This window comes from Salvelinus sp. IW2-2015, linkage group LG9 (assembly GCF_002910315.2).
Source record: "Salvelinus sp. IW2-2015 linkage group LG9, ASM291031v2, whole genome shotgun sequence".
In the NCBI taxonomy this organism is placed as follows: domain Eukaryota; kingdom Metazoa; phylum Chordata; class Actinopteri; order Salmoniformes; family Salmonidae; genus Salvelinus; species Salvelinus sp. IW2-2015.
In genome coordinates, this window is record NC_036849.1 from 11907101 (window position 1) to 11925196 (window position 18096).

Consider the following 18096-nt stretch of genomic DNA (forward strand, 5'->3'; position numbering starts at 1 on the left):
AGCATTGCAGTAGTCTAACCTAGAAGTAACAAAAGCATGGATAAATTTTTCTGCATCATTTTTGGACAGAAAATTTCTGATTTTTGCAATGTTACGTAGATGGAAAAAAGCTGTCCTTGAAACAGTCTTGATATGTTCGTCAAAAGAGAGATCAGGGTCCAGAGTAACGCCGAGGTCCTTCACAGTTTTATTTGAGACGACTTTACAACCATCAAGATMAATTGTCAGATTTAACAGAAGATCTCTTTGTTTCTTGGGACCTAGAACAAGCATCTCTGTTTTGTCCGAGTTTAAAAGTAGAAAGTTGTCATCACCAACACTGGACAATTGAGGAGTGGAAAAACATTGCCTGGTCTGACAAATCCCAGTTCCTGTTGCGACATGCTGATGGGAGAGTCAGGATTTGGCGTAAGTAGCATAAGTCCATGGCCACATCCTGCCTGGTGTCAACATTACAGGCTGATGGCTCTGGTGTGGGGAATGTTTTCCTGGCACGTTCGGTTCCTTGATGCCAATTGAGCAACGTTTGAACTCCCCACCTTGTACAATCCATTCCCCAAATAACTCAGGCTGTTCTAGAGGCAAAGAGGGGTCTGACCCGGTACTAGATTGGTGTACCTAATAAACTGTCCACACTGTATATTTGGTGTTTTATATCACTTGCACTTTATGCCTTAACAAAGGCTTCTATGCTGACAGTGACTACAGGGCAAAACCGATCAAAAGGACATGGCTAGCCATTCAACTATTAAAGGTTTGAGACTTGCTGCCAGTGATTTGTCCCCTATATAAATGAAATTGTTAGGGGACCACTAACACGTACAGGATTCTCCCTAACGGGTGCAACAAATATAGCTCTTACAAGACACGCCTAAAAATATGTTAGTCAGAAACACAATACCATCCACCCACTATTGTTCAAAAGGTTTTTGGCGCTTCAAAAATGCAGTATGGTACAGGATTCTGAATTAGAGTAAATAACTGTCCATTTTCAGGACAAGATTAGTAAAATTCCTAAAATGCAGTATATTACTGTATTCTGTGTACAGCATTCTCACCCACAGGTGCAACAAATATAGCCTCTTACAAGGCACACATTCAAATATATTTATGAGCCAAAGACACTTTCCCTGCCCACAACATTTTCCCACAATGCATGATAATTACTGTGTATTATTCTACAGTGTTTTACTGTTGAAATTACAGAAACGTCTTACAGTGCAGCCAGCCCCTACCCTAGGCATTTGTGTAGATCTCAGAGGCCTGGATAGGTTGTAAGCAATATGGTGAAAATCTCACCTATCCTATCAGAAGGCAGGTGGACCTACTACCATTGCTTACCCAATTCTTTCAGATCTACACAAATGCCTTGGTGCTATAGGGTTTGTTTCTGAACAGAGAACATTTCTCACTAACACACAAAGACAGTAGTCCTTCCACTCACCGCCACCCTGGCCTGTTGCCCAGCCAGCTACCCAACACGGAGTCCCTGTGCTGAAGGTTCTGGTTCCCTTGTCCACACAGATAGGCTGGATGTAGTCAGACAACGTGGGTTGGCTGGCCAGTCTGAGGATTGCCACGTTGTTGGCCGTCAAGTTGCTCATGGTGATGTTGATGACGTTCTGGGTTACCTCGTGGGGATTGGAGCCGCTCTGCTTCAGACGACCCAGAATCACGGTCCACTCAGAGGCGTTGGCCTGGCTGGAGAGATATAATGAGTTGCATCTCTGTTTAGTGAGGTCCTGTGATCATTGGCGGTCAGTGCCCTTTAAAATGAGGGAGGGCTATTTTCTTTTCATGAGCATGGCCTTATTTTTCTATTACAGCATATTGGATGACTCATTCATATTCCATTCACCCAGTTCAATGTAACAGCGATAGGTTTAGGCTACTACAGTTGAAGTCAGAAGTTTACATACACTTAGGTTGGAGTCATTAAAACTCCTTTTTCAACCACTCCAAAAATGTCTTGTTAACAAACTATAGTTTTGGCAAGTCGGTTGGGACATCTACTTTGTGCATGACAAGACATTTTTCCAACAATTGTTTACAGAAAGATTATTTCACTGTATCACAATTCCAGTGGTTCAGAAGCTTACATTAAGTTGACTGTGCCTTTAAACAGCTTGGAAAATTGCAGAAAATTATGTCATGGCTTTAGAAGCTTCTGATAGGCTAATTGACATCATTTGAGTCAATTGGAAGTGCACCTATGGATGTATTTCAAGGCCTACCTTCAAACTCAGTGCCTCTTTGCTTGACATCATTGGAAAATCAAAAGAAAAATCAGCCAAGACCTCAGAAAAAAAATTGAAGACCTCCACAAGTTCGTTTATCCTTGGGAGCAATTTCCAAACACCTGAAGTACCACGTTCAAACCAGTAGTACGCAAGTATAACACCATGGGACCACGCAGTCATCATATCGCTCAGAAGGAGACGCGTTCTGTTCCTAGAGATTAACGTACTTTGGTGCGAAAAGTGCAAATCAATCCCAGAACAACAGCACAAGGACCTTGTGAAGATGCTGGAGGAAACAGGTACAAAAGTATCTCTATCCACAGTAAAAAGAGTCCTATATCAAACATAAAATGAAACGCCGCCGAGCAAGGAAGAAGCCACTGCTCCAAAAACCGCCATTAAAAAGCCAGACCACGGTTTGCAACTGCACATGGGGACAAAGATCATACTTTTTGTAGAAATGTCCTCTGGTCTGATGAAATAGAACTGTTTGGCCATAATGACCATTGTTATATTTGGAGAAAAAGGGGAGGCTTGCAAGCCGAAGAACACCATCCCAACCGTGAAGCACGGGGTGGCCGCATCATGTTGTGGGGGTGCTTTGCTGCAGGAGGGACTGGTGCACTTACAAAATAGATGGCATCATGAGTAGGAAAATTGTGGATATATTGAAGCAACATCTCAAGACCTCAGTCAGAAGTTAAAGCTTGGTCGCAAATGGGTCTTCCAAATGGACAATGACCCCAAGCATACTTCCAAAGTTGTTGGCAAAATGGCTTAAGGACAACAAAGTCAAGGGATTGGAGTGGCCATCCAAAGCCCTGACCTCAATCCTATAGAAAAATGTGTGGGCAGAACTGAAAAAGCATGTGCGAGCAAGGAGGCCTACAAACCTGACTCAGTTACACCAGCTTTGTCAGGAGGAATGGGCCAAATTCACACCAACTTGTTGTGGAAGGCTTACCTGAGATATGTTTGACCCAAGTTAAACAATTTAAAAGCAATGCTACCAAATACTAATTGAGTGTATGTAAACTTCTGACCCACTGGGAATGCGATGAAAGAAATAAAAGCTGAAATAAATCATTGTCTCTACTATTATTCTGACATTTCACATTCTTAAAATAAAGTGGTGATCCTAACTGACCTAAGAAGAGGAATTGTGAAAAAACTGAGTTTAAATGTATTTGGCTAAGGTGTATGTAAACTTCTGACTTCAACTGCACACGATACTGGAATTTTCCCTATACCCATCATAAGCTTGCTACAACCTAGTTCATGAATGAAAGTTTACAACTTAGGTGCACGCACACAGGTCGAGAGACAATTTGAGGTGACAGACAGTGACATTCAATACCGCCTTTCACACTCTTGCCTGCATCTAGCTGATATTCGGTGCAATCATTAAAACCTGTTATGGCTAGACGTGGCGCTAGCGACCCACCTCGACAACATCCGGTGAAATTGCAGAGTGCGAAATTCAAATTACAGAAATAGTCATATTTAACATTCATGAAAATACAAGTGTCATGCATCAGAAAGAAAGCTTAACTTCTTGTTAATCCAGCCGCTGTGTCAGATTTCAAAAAGGCTTTACGGCGAAAGCACACCATGCGATTATCTGAGGACAGCGCACCGCACACAAAAGCATTAAAAACATTTTTCAACCAGGCAGGTGCGACACGAAAGTCAGAAATAGCGATAAAATAAATGCCTTACCTTTGAAGATCTTCTTCTGTTGGCACTCGAAAAGGTCCCAGCTACATCACAAATGGTCCTTTTGTTCGATAAAGTCCTTCTTTATATCCCCAAAATCTCAGTTTAGCTGGCGCGTTTCATTCAATAACCCACCGGTTTCCCTCCTTCAAAATGCATATAAAATGAATCCCAAACGTTACCAATAAACTTCTCCAAACAACGTTTATAATCAAACCTCAGGTACCCTAATACGTAAATAAACAATAACATTTAAGACGGAGAATCGTTATTGTCTTTACCGGAGATAAACAAAGAACACGCTCTCATCCACGCGCATGACAACACTACAGCCAAAATGGGAGCCACCTAGAAAAACTACAAATTCTAGCTCATTTTTCCAAAAACAAGCATGAAACTCTTTCTAAAGACTTGACATCTAGTGGAAGCCCTAGGAACTGCAATCGGGGAGGTTTTCCCTTCATATTAAACATGACAGCCATTGGAAACAGTTGTGGGTTGAATTTTTTTTCTTTTTTCTGGATGGTTTGTCCTCGGGTTTTTGCCTGCCATATCAGTTCTGTTATACTCACAGACATTATTTTAACAGTTTTAGAAACTTCAGAGTCTTTTCTATCCAAATCTACCAATATGCATATATGCATATCCTAGCTTCTGGGCCTGAGTAACAGGCAGTTTACTTTGGGCATGCTTTTCATCCAGACGTCAAAATACTGCCCCCTAGCCCAAAGAGGTTCCAACAGTTGCAAACGAGAGTTTACAAGCCAAAACACTACACACAGCCTACATCGTTGTCACCATATTAGCTAAAGTAATGTCATAGTTAATAGAACTAATGCGTTAGTAAAACCTGCTACTATCATGCAGTGAAGTTAGTGTACAGTCAGTAAGCAGTTACACCGACAGGCCCCGGTGAGAATAAATTAGTAATAGTTCCAGTGTTGTGTTGGATAGTCATAGCCAGCTAACTAACATAGCATCCCTCTGAGCTGGGTGTTTCAGTAGGCTAAACTAGCTAGCTGCATTTGCTAGCTAAGTAAGTGAAACTGAAAAAAATACCATCTCTTTCTCTTGCTTCTCCTTCATTTAGGAAGAAATTCACTTGTTAAAATAACTATTCAACTATTGTTGTCTTTCCCTTGAGTTAACTACTCACCACATTTTATACACTGCAGTGCTAGCAAGCTGTAGATTATGGTTTCAGTACTAGATTAATTATCTGATCCTTTGATTGGGTGGACAACATGTCAGTTCATGCTGCAAGAGCTCTGATAGGCTGGAGGACGTCCTCCTGAAGTTGTCATAATTACTTTGTATATCCATGGAAGGGGGTGAGCACCATGAGCCTCCTAGGTTTTGTATTGAAGTCAATGTACCCAGTGGAGGACTGAAGCTAGCTGTCCTCCGGCTACACCATGGTGCTACCCTACAGAGTGCTGTTGAGGCTACTGTAGACCTTCTTTGCAAAATAGTGTTTTAATAAGTTATTTGGTGACGTGATTATATTTAGTATAGTTTAATCTAAAAATTTTAACTTTAATGTTTTACAATTTACATTGTTATGAAATTTACTGATGAAGATGGTCCTCCCCTTCCTTCTCTGTGGAGCCTCCACTGCCTGTGATAGACTAGCGTCCTGTCCAAGGAGTGTACATCAAGCGGCCTCACCCTGCTCCAATGAGCCGTTCTGGCTTGACAAGCCAAGGCTTGTGTAAGGCTACTTTAGTGAGGGATACTAAACTCTTCATTCCGATTATTGTCTTATGAAATGTTTATGTACTGCTTATGAATGTAATATGTATGGGTTATGAATGTGTTATGCCCTAGGTAGGCACCCTTCATACTCAACTCTTCATTCATGTTATCATCATTTGACATACAATTAATTATTGTAGTAAGTTGATATTTTCTTTGTCTTGAAGTTGTTGACGTAATTATTCATTAAGGGGAAATTCAGACCTGAATTAGTCTTGTGCTGATCTAATTTAAATTAAAGCTGCACAATATTTAAAGGGATTGCTTGAGATAAACTAATTGAACCAAAACATTTTAATTGAATCACATTTATTCAGTGCGAACAAGGGAGCCACACCAGCAGAGCTCACTACCCACCTGCACAAGTATGTGGACACCTGCTCGTCGAACATCTCGTTCCAAAAAATCATGGGCATTAACATGGAATTGGTCCCCCCTTTGCTGCTATAACAGCCTCCACTCTTCTGGTAAGGCTTTCCACTAGATGTTGGAACATTGCTGCGGGGACTTGCTACCATTCAGCAACAAGGGCATTATTGAGGTCGAGCACTAATGTTGGGTGATTAGGCCTGGCTCGCAGTCGGCTTTCCAATTCATCCCAAAGCTGTTCAATGGGGTTGAGGTCAGGTCTCTGTGCAGGCCAATCAAGTTCTTCCAAACAGATCTTGACAAACCATTTCTGTATGGAACTCGCTTTGTGCACGGGGGCATTGTCATGCTGAAACAGGAAAGGGCCTTGCCCAAACTGTTGTCACAAAGTTGGAAGCACAGAATCTCCTTGAATGTAATTTTATGCTGTAGCTTTAAGATTTTCCCTTCGGGCCTAGCACGAACCATGAAAAACAGCCCAAGACCATTATTCCTCCTCCATCAAACTTTACAGTTGGCACTATGTATTCGGGCAGGTAGCGTTCTCCTGGCATTGTTTAGCTTTACACCACTCCAGCCGACGCTTGGCATTGCGACGAACAGTTATTGCACTGATGTTGCTTCCAGAAGCAGCTTGGAACTTGGTAGTGAGTGTCGCAACTGAGGACAGATGATCTTTATGCGCTTCAGCAGTCGGAGGTCCCGATTCTGGGAGCTTGTGAAGCCTACCACTTCGTGGCTGAGCCGTTGTTGCTCCTAGACATTTCACAATAACAGCACTTGCAGTTCTAGCAGGGCAGAAATTCTATGAACTGACTTGTTGGAAAGGTGGCATCCTATGACGATGCCACGTTGAAAGTCACTGAACTCTTCAGTACAGGCTATTCTACTGTCTATGGATATTGCATTGCTGTGTGCTCTGTTATACACCTGTCAGTCGAATCCACATACTTTTGGCCATGTACTGTAAATCTGAATACCAACTACTGAGAAGTGCTAAAATCAAAACACGTAAAAAGGCATAGATTTCCTAAATCTGAATGGGCCACTAAATTCCTTGTAAAGGTACCAAAACGTTAAACTGTCCAGCTGATTAGGATGGTAAAACAGTAGTGTGGGAGAGATGTTGGCTGGTGGCTCCCCCCTCTGGTACACTACAGTAACTACTACAGTAAGTGCTTGTTGATCCCATGGAGTCACACCTAGACACTGGTTGACATGATGATGACACCATAACCATGCTTTCTGCAGCCAAGGTTGTGTAAAACATGGGTGTTGTTTATAGACAGCTATCTCTCCTAGAATTTTCAGTAGCACAATGATTGTACAAATGTCATACGTATTAATCTTGGTTAACCTTTGCATTAGGGTTGAAAAGGAAACTTTTCTATGTGTCACTAACTGTTAATGTAATGGCACTGTAAAAAAATCTAAATCCAATCAAAATGTAGGTTCTATGACGAGATTTCCTTAGAATCATATAAGGAGTGACATTTCAATCCAGCTACTTACTCTCCCCCTTTGACATACAGGTAGAATTAACTTACCTAGAAAAGCAGCTGGCATCACTCATGACAGAGTCTACCGCCACTAACGTGCCCCCGCAGACGTGCGCTCCGTTGGTCTGTATGCTGGCTATCCAGGGCCACAAACCTGCTGTCGCCAACGAGCTTCCGCCACCAACATGGGAGTTCAAAGAGGCGCTAGCGCTGCCACACACCACAACTGCAGAGGGAGGGAAAGACAGATAAAAATTTGAGAGACAAATAAAAGGGAGTAATCCAGTAGTCAGATTTGTTACAAAAGTAAAGATTCACATTAAGGTGTAGCCATAAGCACAAGTTAGACTATACAGTGCCTTCGGAAAGTATTCAGAACCCTTGACATTTTCCACATTTTATGTTACAGTTTTATTTCAAAATTGATTAAATACATGTTTTTCCTCAGCAATCTACACACAATACCCCATAATGACAAAGTGAAAACAGGTTTTCAAAAAACAGAAATACTTTATTTACATAAGTATTCAGACCCTTTGCTATGAGACTCGAAATTGAGCTCAGGTGCATACTGTTTCCAATGATTATCCTTGAGATGTTTCTACAACTTGATTGGAGCCATTGTGGTAAATTCAATTGATTGGACATGATTTGGAAAGGTACACACCAGTCTATATAAGGTCCCACAGTTGACAGTGCATGTAAGAGCAAAAACCAAGCCATGAGGTCGAAGGAATTGTCCGTATAGCTCTGAGACAGGATTGTGTCGAGGGACAGATCTGGGGATGGGTACAAAAACATTTCAGCAGCATTGAAGGTCCCCAAGAACACACTGGCCTCCATAATTCTTAAATGGAAGAAGTTTGGAACCACCAATACTCTTCCTAGAGCTGGCCGCCCGGACAAATTGAGCAATCTGGGGTAAAGGGCCTTGGTCAGGGGGGTGACCAAGAACCTGATGGTCACTCTGACAGAGCTCCAGAGTTCCTCTGTGGAACGGGAGAAACTTCCAGAAGGACAACCATCTCTGCAGCACTCCATCAATCAGGCCTTTATGATAGACTGGCCAGACGGAAGCCACTCCTTAGTAAAGGGCATATGACAGCCCTCTTGGAGTTTGCCAAAAGGCACCTAAAGACTTTCAGATCATGAGAAACAAGATTCTCTGCTCTGATGAAACCAAGATTGAACTCTTTGGCCTGAATGCCAAGCGTCATGTCTGGAGGAATCCTGGCACCATCCCTACGGTGAAGCATGGTGGTTGCAGCATCATGCTGTGGGGATGTTTTTCAGTGGCAGGGACTGGGAGACTTCGAGGGAAAGGTGAATGGAGCAAAGTACAGAGAGATCCTTGATGAAAACCTGCTCCAGAACCTCAGACTGGGGCGAAGGTTCACCTTCCAACAGAACAATGACCCTAAGCACACAGCCAAGACAACGCAGGAGTGGCTTCGGGACAAGACTCTGAATGCCCTTGAGTGACCCAGCTGAGCCCGGACTTGAACCTGATCGAACATCTCTGGAGAGACCTAAAAATAGCAGCAACGCTCCCCATCCAACCTGACAGAGCTTGAGAGGATCTGCAAAGAATGGGAGAAATGCCCCAAATACAGGTGTGCCAAGCTTGTAGCGTCATAACAAAGAAGACTCAAGGCTGTAATTGCTGCCAAAGGTGCTTCAAAGTACTAAGGGTCTGAATACTTATGTAAATATGATATTTCCGTTTTTTATTTAGAAAATGTCTAAAAACCTGTTTTTGCTTTGTCATTATGGGGTTGATTGAGGGAAAAAACAATTTAATTTATTTTAGAATAAGGCTGTAACGTAACAAAATGTGGAAAATGTCAAGGGGTCTTTCCGAAGGCACTGTAGGTATGTGCATGCGGTTGTGGTTGTAGGGGCAGTTGTGGTGGTAGTGGTGGTTGTAGGGGCAGTTGTGGTGGTAGTGGTGGTTGTAGGGGCAGTTGTAGTGGTGGTTGTAGGGGCAGTTGTGGTGGTTGTAGGGCAGTTGTAGGGGCAGTTGTGGTGGTGGTTGTAGGGGCAGTTGTGGTGGTGGTTGTAGGGGCAGTTGTGGTGGTGGTTGTAGGGGCAGTTGTAGGGGCTGAAAGACCAGTACAGAAGACACTGAGGTCAGAGTCAGTCCCACTGGAGGAGAAGGTGACAAAGCCTGGCTGGTCACTGCTGATCTGGCTGTTGATCCAGGTCTGGTACTGGGACACTCTGGCGTACACTCCTGGGAGTTTTGCCAGGGCACAGCCTTGGCCGAAACTCACAACACCAGACTGGATCCAGCGAGTACCCTGTTTGGTTACCATCGGACCTCCAGAGTCCCCCTATGCATAGACAGACTTAGTGTCACTGAGATTGCATTTTCACAGGATTATGAAACATAATGGGTCGGTTTCCCAGATGAAGAACCATTTTCAAAGTGAAAATGCTTTTTAGACTAGGATTAGGTATAACCTGTGTCCGGGGAATCGGACCAATATGTAATTGACCCACACTGTAATAAACAAAAAGGATAACCAAGAGATTTTACCTGACAGGAATCCTTTCCTCCTGCTACTAGACCAGCACAGATCATGTTGTCTGTGATTGAACCTACTCCATAGTTAAAGTTACACTGCCTGTTTCCCACTACTGGCACATCCACCTCCTGTAGGGTCTTTGGTGAAGGCAGGGACACTGAGGAGATGGGAGACACATTCAGACAAGTAAAGTTAGTACGACATGATTTGAAATGAGGAAAATGTATTTTGTTCCAATTGATCACTCCTATTATATTACGGATATATTTTACATATTGACTATTGCCCATGCATTACATTTTAATCTCTCCCATCAGATCTCACCTCCACTGCGGATGGTGCCCCAGCCAGTGACCCAGCTAGTAGTGCCGGCATGAAAGGAGCTGCCTGGTGCAGCTAGGCAGACTGGCCGGATGTAGTTGGTAAAAGTCACAGGGGAGGAGAGCTTGAGAAGACACATGTCGTTGTCATTAGTACTTTTGGTGTAGTTGGGGTGGGACATGATCTGAGTGACCGCCCGGTCCACCTCGTTGGGGTTAGAGCCCTTCTGGTTCTGACGACCAACGTAGACCACCAAATTTGATGTACTGGGGCTGAGAAAATATATATATATATATTTAAAAAAGATAACGGTAATGCTGTAAAAGGAGGCTCAATTGAGTTATGGTTAGGTTTGGTGTAAGAGTTAAATGTTAGGATTCTAGCAATCCTGCAATTCCTCACCTGGAGAAGCAGTGAGCAGCGGTCAGCACCCACTCTTTGTTGATGAGGGATCCCCCACAAAAATGCCTGCCAAATCTGTGCAGACTGGCCTGCCATGGCCAACTCCCTGCAAGAGCATCCTGACCCCCCACAATCCTAATGTTGAGAGGGGTTCCACATACTAACAGAGACACATGTGGATGAAGGTTTACGAAATGGAGCACACAAAGGAAGTGAAGAGATTGAAATCTCACTAGTTAGTGAATTGGTGCATGGTAATGTCATTCAATGAGAAAAATACTTACCATCCAACTGAGAGTGAGACCCTAAAAACAGGAGGAGAAAAACAATTGAACAGTTTGGTTTTGGCACACTGTGGGCAAACATGTGACTTAACTCTTTGCACCCTACTGGTTTTACAATAGCAACCACATAAGGAATTAGAATACTTGAATAGGATCTCTATGGTAGTAACATACAGTCTTGAGCACTGCCAGCAAGCCAGTCAGTCAATTAGTTAGTGTATTTAGTATTGCTCCATAGTTTCCATGTGAGCGAACTTTGTATGCTGGATGTTTGTCATTAGTCTGTGGATTGTTTGACAAAACGCCATCCGTCAAAACTAATTTCATCACTGCGTATGTTCCCGAACATTACTGTACACTTAACATTATCCCGAATGTGCGTTTGTAACGTAATACACCGGGAGTCGGGAAGCAGGTGCAGAAGATATGCTTAATAATAAGTCAATGCAGAAGAACATCTGAGAAGCGTATATAACGTGAGAGAAAACAACACTACCTAGTGACTGCTGTCCACTGAGGGCTAAATAAAGGGGGAGTAATCAAGGAGCTATTGATGACCAAGTGTACGTAATGTAAAGATTATTGCCAGGACCGGTGGTTAGGAAACCGGCGACGTCGCGCGCTGGAGAGAGATCGGAAGTAGGCTTGACAGTTTAATACTAATGAGCACATTACCTATTATTAAAACAACATATGAGAATAGATTACTCTCAGAATTACTATGACATTTAGTATAGTTCTAAATGAACTAATACTAATGAACTAATACTAAAGAAATACGTAGATATTCGTTTTGGACCAAACCTTTATGAATAAAATGAATAGGATGAGGAAATATACTATGCATTCGGAAAGTATTCAGACCCCTTGACTTTTTCCACATTTTGTTACGTTACAGCCTTATTCTAAAATGGTTTTAAACATCTGTTTCCTTCATCAATAAACACACAATACACCATAATGACAGAGCGAAAACTGGTTTCAAGAAATGTTTGCAAATGTATAAAAAAACAAAAAACAGAAATACTTTATTTACATAAGTATTCAGACCCTGTGCTATGAGACTCGAAATTGAGCTCAGGTGCATCCTGTTTCCATTGATCATCCTTGAGATGTTTCTACAATTTGATATGAGTCCACCTGTGGTAAATTCAATTGATTGGACATGATTTGGAAAGGCACACACCTGTCCATATAAGGTCCCATAGTTGACATTGCACGTCAGAGCATAAACCAAGACATGAGGTCGAAGGAATTGTCCGTAGAGCTCTGAGACAGGCTTGTGTCGAGGCACAGATCTGGGGAAGGGTACCAAAAAATGTATGCAGCATTGAAGGTCCCCAAAAACACAGTGGCTTTCATCATTCTTAAATGGAAGAAGTCTGGAACCACCAAGACTCTTCTTAGAGCTGGCCGCCCGGCCAAACTGAGCAATCAGGGGAGAAGGGCCTTGGTCAGGGAGGTGACCAAGAACCCAATGGTCACTCTGACAGAGCTCCAGAGTTCCTCTGTAGAGATGGGAGAACATTCCAGAAGGACAACCATCTCTGCACCACTGTACAAATCAGGCCTTTATGGTAGAGTGGCCAGACGGAAGCCACTCCTCCGTAATAGGCACATGACAGCCTGCTTGGAGTTTGCCAAAAGGCATCTAAAGTACTCAGACCACGAGAAACAAGATTCTCTGGTCTGATGAAACCAAGATTGAATTGTTTGGCCTGAATGCCAAGCGTCATGTCTGGAGGAAACCTGGCACCATCTCTACGGTGAAGCATGGTGGTGGCAGCATCATACTGTGGGGATGTTTTTCAGCGGCAGGGACTGGAAGACTTGTCAGGATCGAGGGAAAGATGAACGGAGCAGAAAGATCCTTAATGAAAACCTGCTCAAGACCCCAGCCTGGAGCGAAGGTTCACCTTCCAACAGGACAGCAACCCTAAGCCCACAGCCAAGACAACACAGGAGTGGCTTCGGGACAAGTCTTTGAATGTCCTTGAATGGCCCAGCCAGAGCCTATAATTGAACCCGATCAAACATCTCTGGAGAGACCTGAAAATAGCTGTGCAGTGACCCTCCCCATCCAATCTGACAGAGTTTGCGAGGATCTGCAGAGAAAAATGGGTGAAACTCCCCAAATACAGGTGTGCCAAGCTTGTAGCGTCATACCCAAGACTCGAGGGTGTAATCGCTGCCAAAGGCGCTTCAAAAAGGACGGAGTAAAGGATCTGAATACTTATGTAAATGTGATATTTCAGTTTTGTTTTTTAATACATTTGCAAAAAATACATAAAAATAATGGTTTTGCTTAATCATCGTGTGTTATTGTGTGTAGATTGATGAGGGAAAAAACTATTTAATCAATTTTAGAATAAGGCTGTAACGTAACAAAATGTGGAAAAAGTCAAAGGGTCTGAATACTTAACGAATGCACTGTATATATATTTTAGGAGGAGAAATATATATTTTTTTTAAAGTGGTGTTGATGTTATGGTTAACTTTGTGCCAAACTGTCCATTCAGGTTTTTACGTCTGGAAACATTTCTTCCAAACAAAACAATAACAATAATTTTTTTTACACAATCATCCTACAAAGGAAGCGTTGTGGTCACAACAGAGTCATCATGGCTGTAGGACTATATGGGTATTTCACAGAAAATAATACAAAGAAGGTAACCCAAATTGCCTTTCTATTGCCTCCTCTAATGTTTTGGATCTTCCAAAGTGGCTTCCTCTCCTCGGATCTGAAAGAACTGAACAAGGTGAAAGCAAGCAACCCTGGTAAACTTCTGCCTTAATAACACTTTCAACTACTCTGTCTTTTCATACCAGTGCAACTAAAGGAGAACAGACAAGGTGAGGGATCCACTGGACTGCTGATATTGGCAACCAGAACCGTGAGAGACTAATGGCCTACTGATAAGCACCCTATTTCTGTGTGCTCTGTGGGTGTGTCTGGCTGGCTTCACATTCAGTCCCCACCCACTAAATTAAAATCAGGTCATGTTTTTTAAATATTTTTTATAAATGCATACAACACACAAAGAGGCAAACAGCAATCGACAAATCAGACTTCTCTATTGCAAAATTATATATTTCTACAAATTCATTGCATGAAATATTGCATTACATAATGAATATATCAAATATTGTATTCCATCCAACTGTTGTGTGTAAGGACAAACATTGTGATTTGAGGCACAACTTTCCTGTCGCCACCAATTTTGATACACTTTGGAACCTCAATTTCCTCCCTGTACTCTGTCCTTAAGATAACGACAGACAAGCAATGATTACATTGGTGACTCAAGCTAACGGTTTCCAGTAAGATGGAATTGTCAGCTGAAGGTGAAACATTTCCTTGACGTGTTGAAAAGCCATTCAATGGTCTTGCTCAACTCTCCATACGCTTCAGAGGGAATGTTGCACACACACACACACACACACATCAGTGAAAGACTGATAGGCCTAATTAATTAAAGGTGCCTTTTTCACATCAGTTCCAGTGGCATAAACAGGAAGAAGTGTCCATCATTTTACAGGTGCATCAGCACTGGCTTTACAGCTGTATTAGATCTAAGAACTAACCACAGTCATACAGGCCACATATGTGGTGCAAGTGTCGATATACATATATGTATTTATTTAGAATGTACAGTTGAAGTCAGAAGTTTACATACACTTAGGTTGGAGTCATTAACTCATTTTTCAACCACTCCAAAAATGTCTTGTTAACAAACTATAGTTTTGGCAGGTCGGTTAGGATATCTACTTTGTGCATGACACAATACATTTTTCCAACAATTGTTTACAGCCAGATTATTTCACTTATAATTCATTGTATCACAATTCCAGTGGGTCAGAAGTTTACATACACTAAGTTGACTGTGCCTTTAAACAGCTTGGGGAAATTATGTCATGGCTTTAGAAGCTTCTGATAAGCTAATTGACCTAATTTGAGTCAATTGGAGGTGTACCTGTGGATGTATTTCAAGGCCTACCTTCAAACTCAGTGCCTCTTTGCTTGACATCATGGGAAAATCAAAAGAAATCAGCCAAGACCTCAGAAAATGTTTTTGTAGACCTCCACAAGTCTGGTTCATCCTTGGGAGCAATTTCCAAATGCTTGAAGGTACCACGTTCATCTGTACAAACAATAGTACGCAAGTATAAACACCATGGGACAACGCAGCCGTCATACCGCTCAGGAAGGAGACGCGTTCTGTCTCCTAGAGATGAATGTACTTTGGTGCGAAAAGTGCAAATGAATCCCAGAACAACAGCAAAGGATATTGTGAAGATGCTGGAGGAAACCGGTACAGAAATATCTATATCCACAGTAAAACAAGTCCTATATTGACAACCCGAAAGGCCGCTCGCCAAGGAAGAAGCCACTGCTCAAAAACACCATAAAAAGCAGACCACGGTTTGCAACTGACTGAGAACAAAGATCGTACTTTTTGGAGAAATGTCCTCTGGTCTGATGAAACAAAAATAGAACTGTTTGGCATAATGACATCATTATGTTTGGAGGAAAAAGGGGAGGCTTGCAAGCCGAAGAACACCATCCCAACCGTGAAGCACGGGGTGGCAGCATCATGTTGTGGGGGTGCTTTGCTGCAGGAGGGACTGGTGCTCTTCACAAAGATTGTCGCATGTGAAAGAAAATGATGTGGATATATTGAAGCAACATCTCAAGACATCAGTCAGAAAGTTAAAGCTTGGTCGCAAATGGGTCTTCCAAATGGACAATGACCCCAAGCATACTTCCAAAGTTGTGGCAAAATGGCTTAAGGACAACAAAGTCAAGGTATTGGAGTGGCCATCACAAACCCTGACCTCAATCCTATAGAACATTTGAGGGCAGAACTGAAAAAGCCTGTGCGAGCATTGAGGCCTACAAACCTGACTCTTACACCAGCTCTGTCAGGAAGAATGGGCCAAAATTCACCCAACTTATTGTGGGAAGCTTGTGGAAGGCTACCCAAAACGTTTGACACAAGTTAAACAATTTAAAGGCAATGCTACCAAATACTAATTGAGTGTATGTAAACTTCTGACCCACTGGGAATGTGATGAAAGAAATAAAAGCTGAAATAAATCATTCTCTCTACTATTATTCTGACATTTCACATTCTTAAAATAAAGTGGTGATCCTAACTGACCTAAGACAGGGCATTTTTACAAGGATTAAATGTCAGGAATTGTGGAAAAACTTAGTTTAAATGTATTTGGCTAAGGTGTATGTAAACTTCCGACTTCAACTGTAGGTGTCTCTACTTGAGAGTACTTTAGCTTTTTTTTCTTAGGCTGTTCTCAAATGCAAATTCTCATGCAAAATACAGCGTGCATTTGTCTGGCTGGCTGGGAGAATCTTAGTTTGTATAAAGGTATACACATGACATGTAAAGGAACATTGCCTGTGGTCTTTTTTATTTCAGGGATTGCGTATCTCCTTTATGCTATCATCAGTTGTCATGACACCCTATAATCAAAGTGAGGTTTCATGCAGACCCTTTTCCTTTCATTTCTTTCTTTCTCTCTCTCATAAACATTTTACTTAGCGTCAGATTGTAGTTTAATGAGTCTCATTACTTAAATGAGGAACTTGGATGCTTTTAAAATGTTTTACTGGTGGTCTTTTTGTTTTTTTTACATTTTTTAATCCAAGAAGTCCCATTTGAAGTCAGTCTTCTTTTATGAGGAAGACTTGCCAAGAGTTACTCTGTTACCGGTTTGTATTTTTTTCTCTCCCTAACTTAAGTTCCTTGTACGATTCAACTTTCATCTCATTAAATATCTAATTCTGTCCCTTTAACTGCTTTGAAAGATGACATCAGCTGGTCCACTTCAACACTATACACACTGAACCTTTTGCAGTGTAATTCAGTCATGTTCAATACAATTTCTGTTGTGTTGCTATGATGCTCACACAACACACGTGTTAGACAAATGTAAACGTTCTGCCTCATTGCACACACAGCAGCATCCTCAAGGCCCAAAACAGTCTAACAGGTCTCTCTCCTGTGTCACAAGGCACATGACATTGTATTGACTTTGACTGTCTTTTTTGGCCTTGCTCACCACCAGCACCATTCCATAACCTGACTAACTCCTTAAAGGGATAGTGCAAGATTTTACCAAGCATCAGATGAACTCATGGATACCGTTTTTATGTCTCTGTGTGCAGTTTGAAAGAAGTTGTAGGTCGTTTTGCAAGGTTAGCACAATGACTGGAAGTCTACAGGTAGGGGAGAGTGGGGTAAATTGAGCCAAAGGGGTAAGTTCAGCTACCCGTGTTTCTAAAAGTCTGTGAAGGAAGAAACCACATGGAAAAAGTGGTAAGCAAGTTAGGTAAAAAGAAAACTGATTTTCAACAAGTCAAATTAATTTGTGTTCAAGGTTACATGCATTCCAATTATTTCCAGGGATACACAACATCCTGAAATATAAGTAGATATCGTTTTTAAAAAGAATAGGCCTATTTTTTTTTCCATGATGGAGTGATGCTCAACAGCTAGCATGGTCTCCCCTACAACTAGCATAATCACACTATCCCTTTAGCTCCAGAGTCACCTGTAGAACTGTCCATAGAAGTAAAGCAGTGGAATAATGGGAATAGTGTCTCTTACCTTTTGAAAGGAATGCAACTAGTAGATTCATCAAACAGAGTGCTTTGTAGACTTCCATTGTTTCCATGCTCACCACAACAGCCTGTTCTGTTTAGTGTTTATACTTTTGTACTCATCCCTGCCTTCACTCCTCCCCTATATATCTATCTATATCTATACAGTACCAGTCAAAAGTTTGGACACACCTACTCATTCCAGGGTTTTTCTTATTTTTATTTTTTTTAACAATTTTCTACATTGTAGAATAATAGTGAAGACAACAGAACTATGAAGTAACACATATGGAATCATGTAGTAACCAATTTTTTTTTCAACAAATCAAAATACAGTATATTTTATATTTGAGATTGTTC

At 41.8% G+C, this 18096-nt stretch overlaps 1 protein-coding gene across 2 annotated transcripts in view; it reads right to left on the reverse strand.

Annotated features, from left to right (window-relative positions):
- The window catches only part of LOC111968575 (serine protease 27-like), a 25547-nt gene extending 7717 nt beyond the window's left edge, over window positions 1–17830 (reverse strand). Inside the window, exons 1-8 of one of the 2 annotated variants that reach the window (XM_023994243.2) lie at window positions 17744–17830; window positions 11115–11135; window positions 10831–10990; window positions 10432–10700; window positions 10119–10264; window positions 9696–9912; window positions 7628–7805; window positions 1445–1701 (exon numbers count right to left, since the gene is read on the reverse strand). In XM_023994243.2, the coding sequence (XP_023850011.1) occupies window positions 1445–1701; window positions 7628–7805; window positions 9696–9912; window positions 10119–10264; window positions 10432–10700; window positions 10831–10990; window positions 11115–11135; window positions 17744–17810 (1315 nt within the window). In that variant the 5' untranslated portion in view covers window positions 17811–17830. The remainder of the gene's footprint in view (window positions 1–1444; window positions 1702–7627; window positions 7806–9695; window positions 9913–10118; window positions 10265–10431; window positions 10701–10830; window positions 10991–11114; window positions 11136–17743) is intronic. The other variant, XM_070445136.1, reaches the window with a different exon arrangement.
- Between the last annotated feature and the right edge of the window lie 266 nt (window positions 17831–18096).